This window comes from Eurypyga helias, unplaced genomic scaffold, assembly GCF_000690775.1.
Source record: "Eurypyga helias isolate BGI_N326 unplaced genomic scaffold, ASM69077v1 scaffold15596, whole genome shotgun sequence".
Taxonomy (NCBI): Eukaryota; Metazoa; Chordata; class Aves; order Eurypygiformes; family Eurypygidae; genus Eurypyga; species Eurypyga helias.
Genome location: NW_010258666.1, coordinates 5526 through 20784, shown reverse-complemented (window position 1 = coordinate 20784; position 15259 = coordinate 5526). Strand labels below are relative to the sequence as shown.

At 50.1% G+C, this 15259-nt stretch overlaps 1 protein-coding gene across 1 annotated transcript in view; it reads right to left on the bottom strand.

Annotated features, from left to right (window-relative positions):
* Nucleotides 1–12916, bottom strand: part of LOC104511713 (rho GTPase-activating protein 39-like) — a gene marked incomplete at its 5' end in the record, with an annotated part of 17404 nt that extends 4488 nt beyond the window's left edge. The window contains 3 exons of the mRNA XM_010154433.1: nt 5808–5897; nt 7233–7779; nt 11608–12916. Of these exons, the coding sequence (XP_010152735.1) occupies nt 5808–5897; nt 7233–7779; nt 11608–12916 (1946 nt within the window). The remainder of the gene's footprint in view (nt 1–5807; nt 5898–7232; nt 7780–11607) is intronic.
* Between the last annotated feature and the right edge of the window lie 2343 nt (nt 12917–15259).

Genomic DNA, 15259 nt, shown 5'->3' with positions numbered 1-15259 from the left:
TCACAGACACAGGGCTGGGTATTTACATACTGCTGTATCTCAGAGGGCTCACAGAGCCAGCCTCCTGCTTGGAGAAGTTTCCAAGTGTTTTAAACAAATTGTTTGTAATTGGAACTGCAGCCCTGGGCATGCAAGAGAAAGGCGTGTGGGGCCGGACAGCCAGCACCAGCACACGAGCGAGGTCAGGACGCAAGGAGAGGCGTGGGAAGGTGGCAGGGTCTCTCTCATCTTCCCAAAGCCCTGCAGAGGATTCCTCCCTCTCCTGCCTGCAGCGTCCTCCAACCCAACCTTGCACTGCGAGGCCAGGGTGTGCTCTGCGATACGAGGAAAACTGGACACACTGGAGCCTGGGAGCTTTGCTGCGAAAGCTGCAGCCCACCGCAGGAACGGCTGCTCTAGCTGCGCCTGGTTCAGCGAACTCTGAGGGCAAGCACTGCCAGTATTCACAGAGCTAATCCCCTCATGACACCAAGAGAAATGTTTGCACTGACAGAGCACTGATTGCTGAGAGAGTTTTTCCAAAACCATTGGCCTTCTGCTCTTTTCCGAGTCAAACCCAAATTGCTTGCTGAAAGCAGTGAATAGAGCTGCCCTTGATTCCCTGCCAGGCTCAAAGCTTGCAGCAAAGTTCACAATACTTGTGGCTTTTAAAATGTACATTCTGGTCAGATACCGCATATTTCAGATCAGCCTTTCACACAGCCTACAGCTTAGGTAAGCTGGTCAGGAGCCTGAAGTTCCTCAAATCCTCTCGATGCAGAGGGAGGATAAGATCTTCCCAAGCAGAACAATTCACAAAGGAGAGAGATGTGCTTTCCCCCTTCTCCTCTCAGCCAGCAGACACAGTCCTGTCTCCTCATGACGAAGCAAGCACCCCCTGCCTCGATCGACCTGCCTGACTGTCACAGGAGCCCCTCCTGGAGCCCCTCCACAACACCAGAGCAATGTCGGAGGAGGTACAACAGCATCCCCCTCCCCGCAGGCAAAGGGAAGGAAAGTCATTTTAAGAATTTCTCTCTCTTGGGAACATCTAAAGCAAAATATTCCCTGTATGCAAAAATCCTGCTAATCCCAGGCATGATTTACACTGGAAACGTCTGAGGATTAAAGAAAAACCCCATGAGCTGCCCTGTGACGCTTCACTATTTCAGGCTGTGGCTTCTGTTATTACAATGTGCACACACCCTGATGCAAAGTATCATCCACTTCAAGAAGGAGGGAGTGAGAAAAAAACTCGACTGTGTCTCTGCATCACAACAATTATGCGGGTGGCAGCACATTCAAAACTAATAATAGGAAATGTTTTTTCACACTGTAATTAGACCATGAAACCCATAATCACCCTAAGAGTTTAACAAGGTTGCAAAGGAACTGCTTGCCTGGAAGAGCCTGCATGGCTGACGCATGGGCAGCAGCCAGACACGTTTGCTTGAGGCCTGTTTTGTACTTTCCCAGAAAGCTCCCCAACCCTGGGAAAAGCATAAAGTTCCCTGCACTTTCTGCAGTGAGGCCTCCAGCTCCCAACGACCACCAAGCTGCAGCCTCTGACCCAGAGGGGACTGTCAGGGCCATGCATGAAGTTGACCAAATTTCAAGCAAATAAACTGAAAACTAAACTTGCCCCATGCTCAAGGGGCTGGACCTGAACTGCCAAAAAAGTAGCAGGAGCCCTGAGCAACGGGGTGACCATTGATCTGCTGGGGAAGGCACAAAATGAATGGCTCCCACAGGGGCTCACACCATAAACACACAGCGTGCAGCCTCCCTGCTACACAGCACAAGTCATCTGCCCCGAGGAATGCGCTCCGGCTCCCAGGGCACCTGCAGAGCGGGATGGGTGAAGGAGATGAGGAGAGGCTGGGAGGCAAGTGGTGAGATGCAGAGAGAAATGCCAGGGAGAGGAGCAGAACTGAGCCTTAACCTCTGCTCTTCCAAACCTGTGGCCTGACTCGATCATCTGGCTGCTTTCAAAATGCTCAGCTGGAGAGCAGCTCCTGGCATCCAGGTCACACCTAACAAGCAGGTCAGGTACTACCCCCCAGGCTCCCCAGCTCACACCCCTCAGCACAGGGCTGGGCAGCTTTGCCTGCACGGGCTGGAAACGGCTAATACTGAAGACAATTCCACTTCCCTCAGCACATCAGGAATCTGTGAAATCCAAGCTGATCTGTTATTTCCTGTGGTACCACAGTAGCCCCAGGAGCTTGGGAACAGAAGACTACTAACAACCCACAGAGTGAAAATAGTTCACAAAGGAAAATATTTTCCCATGTGCTGGCCTACAAATCCATGCAAGGAGCTTCTAAAGAACATCTCCTTTTATTAACAAGTTAAAATCCAGGCAGGACACACGGCGGAACATACCTTCTGGAACAGATTTTAACACGCTCCTGCCAAAAAATGCCTTAAGAAATGCAGTAGAATACGGATTCAAATCCCAGCCGTGGGACATATGCTTTAGCACAGCAGAAGCTGTGGTGTTGGTATTTCTCTGATCTACCGCAGCCTCTCACGGACCTCAGTCTGGCACAGCCAGGGCAGGCGCTCAGACCCGTCCTGCCATGCTCTTAAGCACAAGGGTAGGTGCCTCCTGAACAGCTCAGCTGGGCTTTGGGCCAGTGCCGCTCTCGTGGCTTAGGTCTGCCCAGGCGCCCCCGTTTTAGGGCAGTGTTTCAGCACCTCTTCCTCACACAAGCACAGCCTTCTGTGTCCCAGCAATGCTGCTCCATCACCATTCCCTACGTGGGAAATGCTGGGCTCTGTCAGCCCAAAGGGCCGTAGGAGCCAGGAGCCTGCGTTTGCCATCAGAGGACAAGGAACAGATATGGGATGTCTGAAAAATAAGTACTCCCCTGTGCAAACCTCCCACCAATGGCAGGTGTGAGATGCCCCGAGGCAGTGTTGTACTGCGATCACTAACCACCAACTGACAGACATCCCTTCTCTGGAGTTGTCCCATTTCTTCCTAACCCTGTTCGTGCTCCTCACCTGCACAACACCCTGCTTTGCTCACTCGTAACGATCTAATTTTGTGCTTCAGAACAGAGTATTCTTTAAGCCTGCTGCCCAACAACAAAAAAGGTGGTTTCCAATTCTTCTGACAAACCACAAGAAATTTTCTTGCTCTTGCTTCCCCCAGGTGACCTGCAGCTTCCTTCAGCCCATTGACCTTCTGCCCTCTTCCCTCCTCCAGGTCCAGCTCCCCTGCTGCACTCACCAACCCCAAAGGGACCATGGGCAGGACATGCAGAGTGGGCACAGCGTGACCACAGCCAAGGGCTGGTTTGCTTGCTGTCCCTTTTTCACAAGTTCCCGGTCCTCTCTTTGGTTTCTGACTGCTTCCCAGCACTGTGTACACATTTCTGGAAATTCATACACGGGCTGCAAAATGTCTTTCCCTCCTTGAAACAGCTACGTAGGAGCTGCTGCTGCACGTGCAGTTAGGAACAACTCCCCCATATACAATACTCTGCTGTTGCTGACACAATTTTGTCTGCTGCTTGATGCTCAGTTACTCACCCTCGCGAGATCCCTCTGCAACTTTAGGTTTTACAACCCGGAATAATTTTGTCCCAACAGTGAGTGGCCAGATCATTATTTGCTTCCTTGTACAGACCTAAAGCCCAGCTTATATTCCTGCAGGATCAGACAACAATCCTCCTTCTGAAAACACAACATTTATTTTTACCCGTAACTCTTCTGCTTTTCAATGGGTTGTTGATCTATGAAAAGATCTCACACCACCTTCCCATTTCATTTACTCACAGAGAATTACACTAGAAGATGAAGACTGTAGAGGTAAGTATGGGAAACTTAAAACTTAATTCTTTGGGTACATGTCAGATGCTAAATGTTTACTCACCCAATTGTTTACTGCCAAGCCTCTGCACTGAAGGAGGTGCGTGTGGCAGGGGAGATGGCTGCTTTAACTCCATTTTTCACTGAAAGACATGCCTACATACCTACTATTCAGTTCTGTTTGAAGACAGTACATTTAATTTTCTTATGGATTTTTCTGCTAAATGGCTGCTACAGCATCCATGAGCAGATCTAAATATTTTGGAGCTACTGATGAACTTCTCCCAACAGTCTTGTAACTTCAGGGAGCTGTGCCCTCCCCCTGCCCCACTCCTGGCAAGTGGGGCTAGTGGAGCAGACATAAGCATCCTGAGGGAAAGTCTGACCTTGCCAGTCCGCAGCAGATCCTTCACGTGCAGCTCTGAGGTCAGAGCCCAGAAAAAACCCTCAGTGTTCCTGGTCGCTTGCGCAGAGGCTGGTTCCGTAACCTGCCTCCTTTGCTACTCCCCTCCCGTCTTTGCAGGAGCTGGCAGGAGCCTGCAGACCAGCTCATTTATTGTAAAGCTCCAGTTCACTGCCAGAGCAGGTCTTCTGTGACAGCAGGCACAGGGTCCAGCGAAGTGAACAGCGTGTCACCTGTCACCAGAGCCCCAGCTGAGGCCACACAGGCACTTCTGAATTTCAAGTGCTTCATTCTGGAAACTTTATAAAGCTATCCTGGCATGCCTTTTTCATAATATTTTCTATATACACACACGTAAGTTATATATATATAACTATGTATTTTTTATCTAAAATTTATTTTTAGGTAAAACCCACCTCTATCTTCCTAAGCACAACTCCAGCACACACAACACAGACAAGCAACTGCACAGAAGAGCCTGCTCAACCCACAGAGCATGTCCTGTGCAGAGCAATCTCCAGGGAGTTGTCCCATAAAGATAGCAAAGGCCCTCTAAGCAAAATGACTTTCAGAATGGGCTGAAATCTCCTGGGCCTGAACAGGAACAAGACATATCCCTACCAGAAATATAAATGCTTTGCGTAATTCCTGGTCTCTGCTCCTAATCTCACTGTAGACAGAGAAGTGATAAATGCTCTTACTGCAGGGGCTGCGACCAAGGAGCCTCCTCAGCCCCTTCCCACTGCTTCTCAGGGAAGCAGTGACACAGGGAAGGACCACAGAGAGTGCAGCTGTGGTGTTGGTGTTTCACATGCGTGCTTGCTGGTGTCAGGTGGGGCTCAGCAATGCAGGAAGCTGGACTCCAGGCCTCCCAGGATTAAAACCACCAAAGCCACATGATATAAAGTGCTGCCTGATATGAATTCACAGTGCTGTCTCAAGTTTCCTGAAAGCAATATAAAAAAAAAAAACCTGAACGGACTTTGCCTAGCAAGGCTTTAGCCAGATAAAGTATTATCCTGCAGCCAGCAGTTAAAACCTGAGGCTGGAGGGATATGTGAGCTCTTGTTCGTTTGGCAGAGATGCTATTGTAAGCCCTGGACTGCAGGGTCCAGGAAGTGTGGACAAGGGGAAGCCAACACTGGAGGGAAAAAGGCAGCACTTTGCCAGATATCAGTGTCCTCCCTGAAGGTGTTCAGGTCGGGTGGTGGTTTACAACATCCATTACTACAACTGAGACAGGTTCTTTTCAACATGCTGACTTATACAGCTTTTTAGCATTTGGCATAGGAAACTCCACGGCATACACTGACCAGTTAAACTACAGCCCAGCCCTGCATCCAAATTAAAATACCTTCTCTCACACAACCATGAGTGAAAGGGCCCCACCCTGCCGCCACAATGCTACCCATCCACGTGCTGCCCAGCTGCCATCCATGCTCCTCACCCACGCTCTGGTCAAACCTCTCACACTGTAAAGTCTCCTGAGTCCAAGTCTACACACATCAAGAAATGGTCTGATTTTCAGTGCAGCTCAGCATCCCTGCCTGCCTGAGGTCAGCACAGTCCTCCCCCTCAACTCCCTGCATGTTGTGCCTCCCTTTACCTTCATTCTCGGTGTTCTGTTTCCTCTTTTTCCTGGATTTAGAGTTCTTCTTGTTTTTCAGATCCACAAGCTCCTTGATGCGCTTGGCAACTGAAAATTCAAAAGAGGCTCTGGATTAATAATGTGCAATGATAAAATATCAAAGCCCAGAACTGCCCTTAGACATGGTAGCCAGCCTAACTGCAGCATGAGGAGGTCTGCCCAGGGAAAGGTCCTATACCATAGCCAGCTCCAAATGCACCTGAGTGAGGGGCTCAGAACATCACACAACTTCTCCATATGGCCAAACAGTTGAGAGGGGGCTCCACGCAGCAAGGTTATACCTAAATAAATTTCCTCCCTAAATACCAGCAGAAGGCACAACCTACTGGAATAGTTCAGGTTACTCCTCCTTGCTGTCTGGACCCTGGCTAAGCACAGCTGGAGGGAATGGTTCTGGGGAGAAGTGACAAGGGTTTGGGATTCTCATGAAAACCCCAACCAGTGCTGCATGTCTAGCAGTTCAGTGAAAGAACCCCATGTTAAGGCTACGAGCGTGAAGCCAGAGGCAAAGGTTGCACTGCACCACTGCTGCCCCCAGGACCCACCTCGGGGTGGGGACAGAGGTGCTGGGGCAGAACCTGCCCTGGAGATCTGGGGGGGCTTAACCTGACTTTGAAGCTCCGAGTGGAAATAGGTGCTCTGGTTTCTCGCCTGAGACTGGACAAGACGGCTCTTCAATGGTTGGATGTGATCTTAAAAGTCTTTTCCAACCTAAAAGATTCTACGATTCTAAGACACAGCGAGCACTGCTGAAATAGTGACAAATCAGCCAATAAACACTCTATTGGCTTTTTTTTTCTTTTTGCATAGGATGCTGTAGCAATTTTAAAATTGGGGTAATAACTGAATAGACGCTGGGCTGGTCCCTAAGGCTTCTGAAAGACAGATAAATCACATCTGTTCCCAACAAAAGCCAGCATCCTTCACGATCCCTGACTATTTGCCAAGCTGAGGCCTGTTCGTAATGTTTGCAATGGCTCCCTTAGAACATTCTGTATTAACATGCATCTATATTTTTTTTCCCCCTGCTTTAAGGAACTTGGAAGTAAAACGTGCCTTCAAAGAATCCAAAGAAACTCTGCCCTTGGCGGGTCCAAATCAGCTCTTTCCAGTGCTGATCTTGCCATGCTGACTGCTGAGATGAGCACAGTCTAGGGCTGGCATTTCTTTGACAGACACAAGTGAGAATTGCAGGGGGAAGAGCTGGTGGCAGTTTCATCCTGCCAAGGAAGGATGAACTCGCCCAACACATGGTGCTCTCAGTGACGGAAACCAGAGGACTGGCTGGGGCCTACCTGTTTTTAAAACCAGACAAGCCTGAAAAAGTGGCACACTCCACCAGAACGCTGCTGGGGACAGAGGGGGTGTGTGCAGGGCACTTACTGTTTTCATCACTGTCAAGGTGTCGATAAATGTAACCTTCCAGGTAAGACTGAAACTTGGGTGATGGGGAGAAAAAGGCCAGACTGATGGCCATCAGTTCCCAGCCCCACGCCAGACTTCGGTAGCAGGTATTGTCTGTTGTCTGCCGCATCAGCTGTATGTAGAGCTCATCCCGTAAACCTTGCATGCTCCAGCACTTGGTGACTGTGACCAACGCCACGTGATTCCGGTCCATGCGAGTGTGACGATCTCCCATGTAGCTCTGCACCAGTTTGAACATCTCGCATGCCTCTTTTTTAATGGTGCGGTTGCTTGTGATGAGCATTGGCTTCTTGATAGAGCCACCATTCCAGGAGAGCATGTTGGAGATGGAGATTCTTCGACGGAAGATGCCCTGTGTGTGCATGTTCAGGTTTTTAGAAGCCCAGTCTGCCATGCTGCTCTGAGATATGGGCTTCCGTAGAGTATTGTAAGGGAAATTATATCCTACACAGCCCTCAGGCTGGCCGCTGCTCTCCTGCTTGGGGTCCAACTCTATTGTCCCCGGCTGTAATGGACAACAGACATGTTAAAAGCAGCTCAGTTGATTCCTTGCCCTGCTGGCAAAATTATCAACAGTGCAGCAACTGCAAAGCGGTGAATCTGTACAAAACATGATTCAGTGCAGAATCGGTCGCTGAAATTGTGCTTCTGCAATAGCCTGGCTGGCACAGCTGCACACTGATGCTGTCCCCGAAGGAAGTGCTGGGACATGGATTGTCCAAGTCGTCCCAGAGCTCCCAGGGGCAGCCAAGCAGGAGCTGGGCTGACTCCAGCGCAGCATGCTGTACAGCTCTGTGGCACCAAGCACACACCAAGGAGCCAAGGTTCCCCCTGCTTTTCACCACTCAGTCCTGCGGAGCCACTGGCATCCAGGAGGTGAGGGCAGCAATGCCAGGAGGTGGAAGAGACTAGACAGCCCCAGCACTAAGCACTGTTTCCTTCTCACCTTGACCCTTTGTAGCCCTTACAATCCCATAACTGGTTGCTGCCTTTACTCATTTTCCCACTTCTAGCAAAAAAAAATTCCCCCAACAACCAAAATCAAATCAACATGGCTGGTGACCGTTAGAGGCTGCTGAGCTTTGGGCAGCCCGTGCCTGGCCAGCCTCCGCACCGAGGCATTCAAAATATGTGTCTCAATTCCACCACGACCTTCCTAATGGAACCACTGGCCAGACACACACATGGGACTAGGACCGGAGAAGTGACGAGAGGCACAGTGGAGCACGGGCACAGCTGTTTTGATGGCAAAGTTGTCACCCAGGTGGGATAAATCATGTCTGAGTTGGTGACCTGGAGATGGATATCTGCATCAATCAGCTGGCTCCCACCACACCTCCTGCCAAGCAGGCCCTGGTCCTCAGCGCCTGTGGGGAAGATGCAGGCTGCTGCTACCGAGCCAGTGCTCCTGCGAGTGCCTCTGCACGGCACGCGGGGACACCTCTACGACAGGCTCCCTCCCACGTTCTCTTATCCAAGGCAGGCATAACCTTCCCAAATTAAATCAGAATTGTTCACAAGTGCAGGGTTGTTTCTTCTTCTCAGAGAATCAGGGACAGCTGCTCCCCACCCACAGTCTGCAGTGACCAAACTCATTTGCTCTAGGGACAAGTCCGCTGATCCCAGGTTTACAGAGATAAGCAGCAGAGACAAAGACCTTCCTTCCTCCCAGACTCCGTATGCCATTTTTACATGGAGCCCTTTTCAGTCCTTCTTCACCAGCGTTTGCTACAAAAAACTACATAATTAGAACCTCGGTAGTACTGATACCATGAAAATGATGTGTAATAACTGTTTCTGAGAATAGGACACTTATTTTGCCCACCCAGAATTATCTGGTTTGGATGGATGTGGCAGCTTAGGACACATACTGAACTTAAACACCCAATAAGTTGTTTTAGAGAACTGACTTTTTTGATAGACTTGAAATTCCCACATACAGCAACTAAGAGCTAAAGAGCCTACACTTTCCTCTGTGTTCTCCAAGGAGATCTCCAGCAACTAGGAAAAAGCCAAATTATAATCTTGAGGATTTTGTCTTTTAAAGGAAGACAAAGAAACAGAAATCCTGTGAATTCTGGTTTTGCAGTGGAAAATGTTAAATAAAACACGCATTTTCCTTCTTTTCAGATCACCTTTGCGTGCCTCTCTCTATTCCAGTCCTAGCCTACAGTCATCCCCAAAATGCATGCTAGTTCTGAAATGTTTAGAGCAAGTCAGTGTTTTCTTCTTAGTAAGGAGGAACTGCTGAACTCACAACAGAGGCTTGTGAAGTCCAATCCTTCCTTATCTTACACTCAACATGTACCTACATGTGGATGACGTGATCAGCACACAACACACTCCATCTCTTACTGCCAGCCTGGGGCACAATAATTTCTCCTGCTTTTCTACTTTGTTTCAGTTTTTTATCCCTTGAGTTACCCCTCTGCCTCTGCACCCTCTCTGAATTCATTCAACATGCTGCCTAGAAATCCCTGTCTGCAGCTCTTCTCTGCCATCTCCATCCTCAGTCTCCTACAATCCACCTTCCATGCCCACGGTTGGTTTTCCTCCTACCACCCTAATTGTTCCTTCAGCGTGTTACTTCCGAGGATCCACCTCCTCATACTCTCTAGAGGTTCAACAGGCTCTTGGTTCTCTCCTCTCTCTAGAGTTTCTCTCTCAAATCTCGTTCACACAACTACCCAGCTGTTATCTTTGTGCTGACAGTACACATCCGCCTCTACTCAGCCTGTCCGAGAACTTCTGCCCACCCTCCTCAGATAACGAATTCCCTCATCTCCCAGTTCTCCTCTCCATTACGCAGGCTCAGCACAGGACATCGCTGGTGGCTCATGCCACACACAGCTATTTTCAGGCGAGGCAGCAATTTTGCTGCTGTCTTCTCTGCCACTTCCTCCTCTCCTTACTTGGACTCTTCTATCTTGGAGCACTTCTGCAGATAGAGTATTTATTTATTGACTCATTGCCTTTACCACAACATCCACCTCCTTATGTCTTCCACTTTATTCTCCTCCATCCTACCACAAATGAATTATTTTTCTCCACTTTCAAGGCAATTCACAGCCTATCCCCAACCCACCATCTCTTGTGTGTAATCAAGACATCAAGTCTCAGCTCCCCCTGTCAATACAATGAGGTGTAACACATCCTGCAGACCAGACAGTAGTCTTCCGACAGGTCTGAAGAGGCTGTGAAATGAAACTGCTGAACTATTAACTGTAACGTGTGAGTCATGTAAACTCAAACTGTCCCCGTGCCTGAAAAACGGAAAACGTGGGAACATGACACAATTTTTAAGAGAGTTCCAGGTGAAAGCAAGGCACTGTCTACCAGGAATTACAATAAAGAGGAGAAAGCACACACATAAATCTGATACAGTTGGGAGCCGCCAGCCTGGCTTTTAGAGAAAAGTTACACCTCACAGGTCTACTGGAGCAATCTGAAACGCTCAAGAAGCTTTGCCAAGTGTCTTCATTAAAGGTCATGGACTAGTAAACAGGAGACAAGACAGAACAAAGGGTTAAAATAAGTCATTGCTCTTTATGCGGGAGGACTGATATCGGCTGTGCCTCGCAGGAGTGAAATAATTGGAAGAGTGAGCCAAGAGAAAAAGGACAAAACCCTCACAGGATATAAAATTACCTGCGCAGAACCTAAATCTGAACTAAAACTATGAAGCAGGAGGTTCCTTCAAATCCAAATAGGAGAAAAGATGGCAGAATTTTGCAGAAACGCTGTGTTATAAACTACTTCACTTGTACAGGCACACTAATGGGCTTTAAAACAGCTATTTCCAACAAGGAGATGCTAGAGTCACTATCACCAGTTTTCTGAATATTTACATCAACGCTCAGGGATGACGGGAAGGGAGAACAGAATATGAAGAACTATTAGAAAAAGAACAGAGAGAAAAAAAGAAAAACACAGCCACGTGGCCATGCAAATCCCAACGTCTGCATCCTGTGCCCCACCGACTCTGACCACCCCACTGCAGAAAGGACGTGAGAGCAAGGACTACCAAAGAGTGCCAGCAAAGTGACCAGGCAGGAGGTTTACTCCAGTAACACAGCATAGGTACCAGCACACCGAGGGCTGGCTGGGCACGAGCCCTCCCGCAATTCCCCCTGCTCTCATCCCGCTGGCCTCAAGTGGGGTCTCCACCTGCAGAGCCGTGAAGGTCTGTGACCTGTTTGCTGTTCTGCAGGCACAGCTGTGTTCTGCCTGCAGCACATCCACGAGACCCACCCAGGAGCAGACCAGGTACTCGGCTCTGCACCACGACAGTAGCAAAGGCATGTGATTTAACGCGGTGTAGACGGGGAGGTACCTGGGAGGAGCGGCATGTAGCGTCTGATGAAGCCAAACTTGTCTGGCTGGTTACGTTCTTTTCTAAAGAATCTATTTTCTCAAAAGTCCTCTTCTGCCTCACTGTGTCCTGTGGTGCAGCCACATCGTTGGGAAAGCTGCCCCTGCTCTCCAGGCCCTGTCTATACAGAGACCTATTGCTAGACGAGACATCATCCCTTGAGCTCCGGCTGATGCATTTTTTCAAGTGGTCAGACTGAAATCTGACTCTGCTGCTCTCTGTTGGGATTCCACTCTCCAGACTTTCAGCGTCGAGGCTGGCTTTGCTTCCCCTGCAACCTGCTGACCTGCCCACCACAGCACGCATCTCGGCAATCAGCTTATCGTTCAAAGCCGTGAGCTCGCTGCCACTGCCCACAGAGCCCGGTCTTCCTTGACCTGCCCCTTGCCTCCTTCCTTTCCTTTTCCTCAAGCTTGGAGAAGGGCCAGTTGAATAGCCAGAATCCTGATGGCTTATACCAGTTGGGTACTCTTGAGTTTGCAGGCTGTTCTGCCGACTGTGGTGAGCTTCCATGTTCTTGAGGACGTTGGCTTCCAACATCCTCCAAGACTGCTTGAAGCTGTCCTTTGAAGCGAGCTGACCAGGCAGTTTAGCAGAGGCATCGGCTGTTGCGGCAGGAGAGTGGGGGAGTTTGGAAGACTGGTCAACATTGACCATGTGTTTTATATATTCTCTGCCAGCTGGGCTGTAGTCAGTGGAAGAAGGATTTCTTACATGCTTCTTTGCAGCTTGCTGCTGTTGCATACCTGGATGCTGTAATAATTTGGTTGGTTGCAGCCGCTTTTTTAAGCTATTGCTTGGCGACCTTTGTGGAGACATCCCACACATACCAATGCTTTCAGTGTCCATATCTACTGGTGGCTCATCATAAATTGGAGACTCTAAAGATGGCTCATCGTATATAGGTGCAGGGGAAGCATACTTGGGGGATGCAGGCTGGGGGGTTCCCGTCTGGCTCCTTGGAGGCGTTTGAGAAGTTGGACCATTCATCAACACTAGGCAAAACCCACCATTCTCTGTCTTTTTGACCTGCATAGACTGCTTCATTTCTCCTGTAGCCATTTGCTTTGTGGCTCCAGGGCTCTGGGATGTGGACTGAGGCTGAGCATATATGGCTGGTTTTGGAAGAGATTTTTGGCTGTTGGCCTCTGGAGCACTCTGCAGCTGAAGCGAACTGCTTGAAGAGCTCTGTACCTGCCTCAAACTGTTCACTTTGACCAACATGGCTGCTTTCGTGCCTGGCAGAGGCTGCCAGTGGGTAGGTGTTTCCCTAAAGGAAGAAAAGTACAAATACACAGAATTATTTAAGAATTATATTAACTGAATTATATTAACTCTACGCCTACCCAAATACCAGAATGTTAGTCTCAAAGTGCCTGGGGATTCCCCACCAGTTATATCAGCCCATCATTGATTTTCCTGGAGACCCTCTCTTCCTGAAACAGAAACACATCACTGTTACACACATATTTCTGAGTCACGAACAGCAGACCAACAAGATAAAACAAGTTCACCATACGGTAACCCGTCTGGTATCAGCAGCACCAAGATAGGAAGCAACCTACGCTTCCCAAAGCTCATTAGCTAGCACAGCACCCAGAACAACCAGCTGAAGACCAGTAAAATATTCTGGACTACTCAAGCAGTGAGCTGGAAAACAATCCCAAGTGTCTGCCTTCGGAATGTCAAACCATGATGACAGTCTTTCCAGGCCATGTTACTTTTTTTGCTCTAAGTTTCCAAATGCATGCTTATTTTGCAGAAAAAGCTGTGAGGTCTATGCGAGGTGTACAGAGGCGGCTGATAGGATGGGTGTTATACTCCCACACAACCCACCAACCTCTGCATAGAGCATCCTCCCAGTCTGGTCCAGATGCCCTCAGATCTGGTTCCCTTGGCCAAACCTACTGGCTCTGCTCAGCTCTCACAGCTGTGAAATCCTCCTCTGACCCAGGTGGTACTCAGGATCCACCATAACCCAACATGCCCCCTGCAACATCCCAGTCCCAAAGGCGTATTCTGCAGTGTAGTAACAACCGGCTGTCAGGCTGCAGCTATAGCCAGTCTGTATTTATGAGCTCTGAGGAAAAGCAAATGGAAAGGCTGTTAAACTAGCTTCAGCTTCCAGGTCTTCAAAGGCACCATCATCCCAGGAAGGTCTCCTTGACCCTGGCCCCATTCTGTCCCGTCCCTCTGCTACCAGCTGTTGCTGGGTAAGACCCAAGGGTGTGCTGTGTGTGCCCCATCTGTGACAGGAGATGTTCTCGTAACACCTTCACAGCCATTTCGCTCTATTTGAATCTTGTCTCCATCCCACACCGTTGACTTGCCCTCCATGGCCCCTGCGCTAGCAGACCCACCTCCACCGCACGCTCAGAGATGCCTCTCGGTGATGCCACTCCCTGCTTGTGCCTTCCCTGACAAGCCCCAAGATATCTGGACATCCCAACCCTCCTCTGCTCTGCTCCTACTCTCCAGAGACCTTCCACCTGAGTCCCAGCCCCCCGCTTCAGCACATCTTCCCTGGAGGTGCTCTGCCTCTCCTCACTGTCAGGGTGCACCTGCACACACCCTGCTCTTCCCACACCCCACCCCAAGAGTACAGGTCTGCCCCACAGAAACAGCCCCACATCACTGTGGGTGCCCTATTTCACCTGCTCCCCCCTCGGTTACCTGCCCCACACCCAACATCCCACATTTGCTCCCACTCACTCTACCCCGAGGGGGTGACGTACCCCTTCCCCAGCAACCACTTACCGTATTTTTGGCAAAACATGCTCCCCGATGGCACCGCGTGGCTGTGAATGCCGCCTGGGCACAGTGGGGCTGGGCGAGGCGCGGGTGAGGCCGGTATTGCCCCGCTGTGGGTGCAGTGGCTGGCTCACACCCGGGTCCAAAGGCCCCCGCCACCCTGCACAGCACAACTGCCTTCGCAGGGCCTAGCCTCTTCCCCACGGCAGACACAACTCTGCCTTGTGCAACTACCCGGGTGACCAGAGAGGGTTTAAGAAAGGGCCACCATGCCCTGCATCCCATCCTGGGGAGACCCCCTTGCTTCAGAGACCTCCCCCAGCATCTTCTGCTAAGGTACGAAGGAGTTTATTTTAACTGATGCTTCTGACACTACTTCAAGACAGAGATGCCACTGCCAGGAGGAAGGACTGTCCCTCAGCCACCACCTCTTGCTCACAGTGCCGCAGTCCAGGACAGACCTGAGCCCTGTCTCAAGAGCTTGGGAAACACCAAGGGATTTGGGATTGGCCTCTCTCCACCTGCTCAAGCTGCCATCACGCACAAGCCACTCTCCCACTCCCATCAGTGACTTGTCCTGTGTGCTTCTTCCCAGAGGCACACTGCCTGGAGCAGGGGCTGACTGCCAGTGGTGCCAAGTGAGGACACAGGCAGGGAACAGCCAGTGACAACAGTAGGATGGGGATGGCATTCACAAGGACACACAGGCATCGTTCCCTGGGGGCCGTAGGGACCGCTCCTCACACCCATGTGTCCCTCCTGCATGAGGACAAGCCCCAATCCCAAGTGCAGGTGCTGTCGAAGACCCAGTTGTTCCTCGAAGAGCTCCTGGACTAACAGGAAGAACCAGAGCGGCAACATT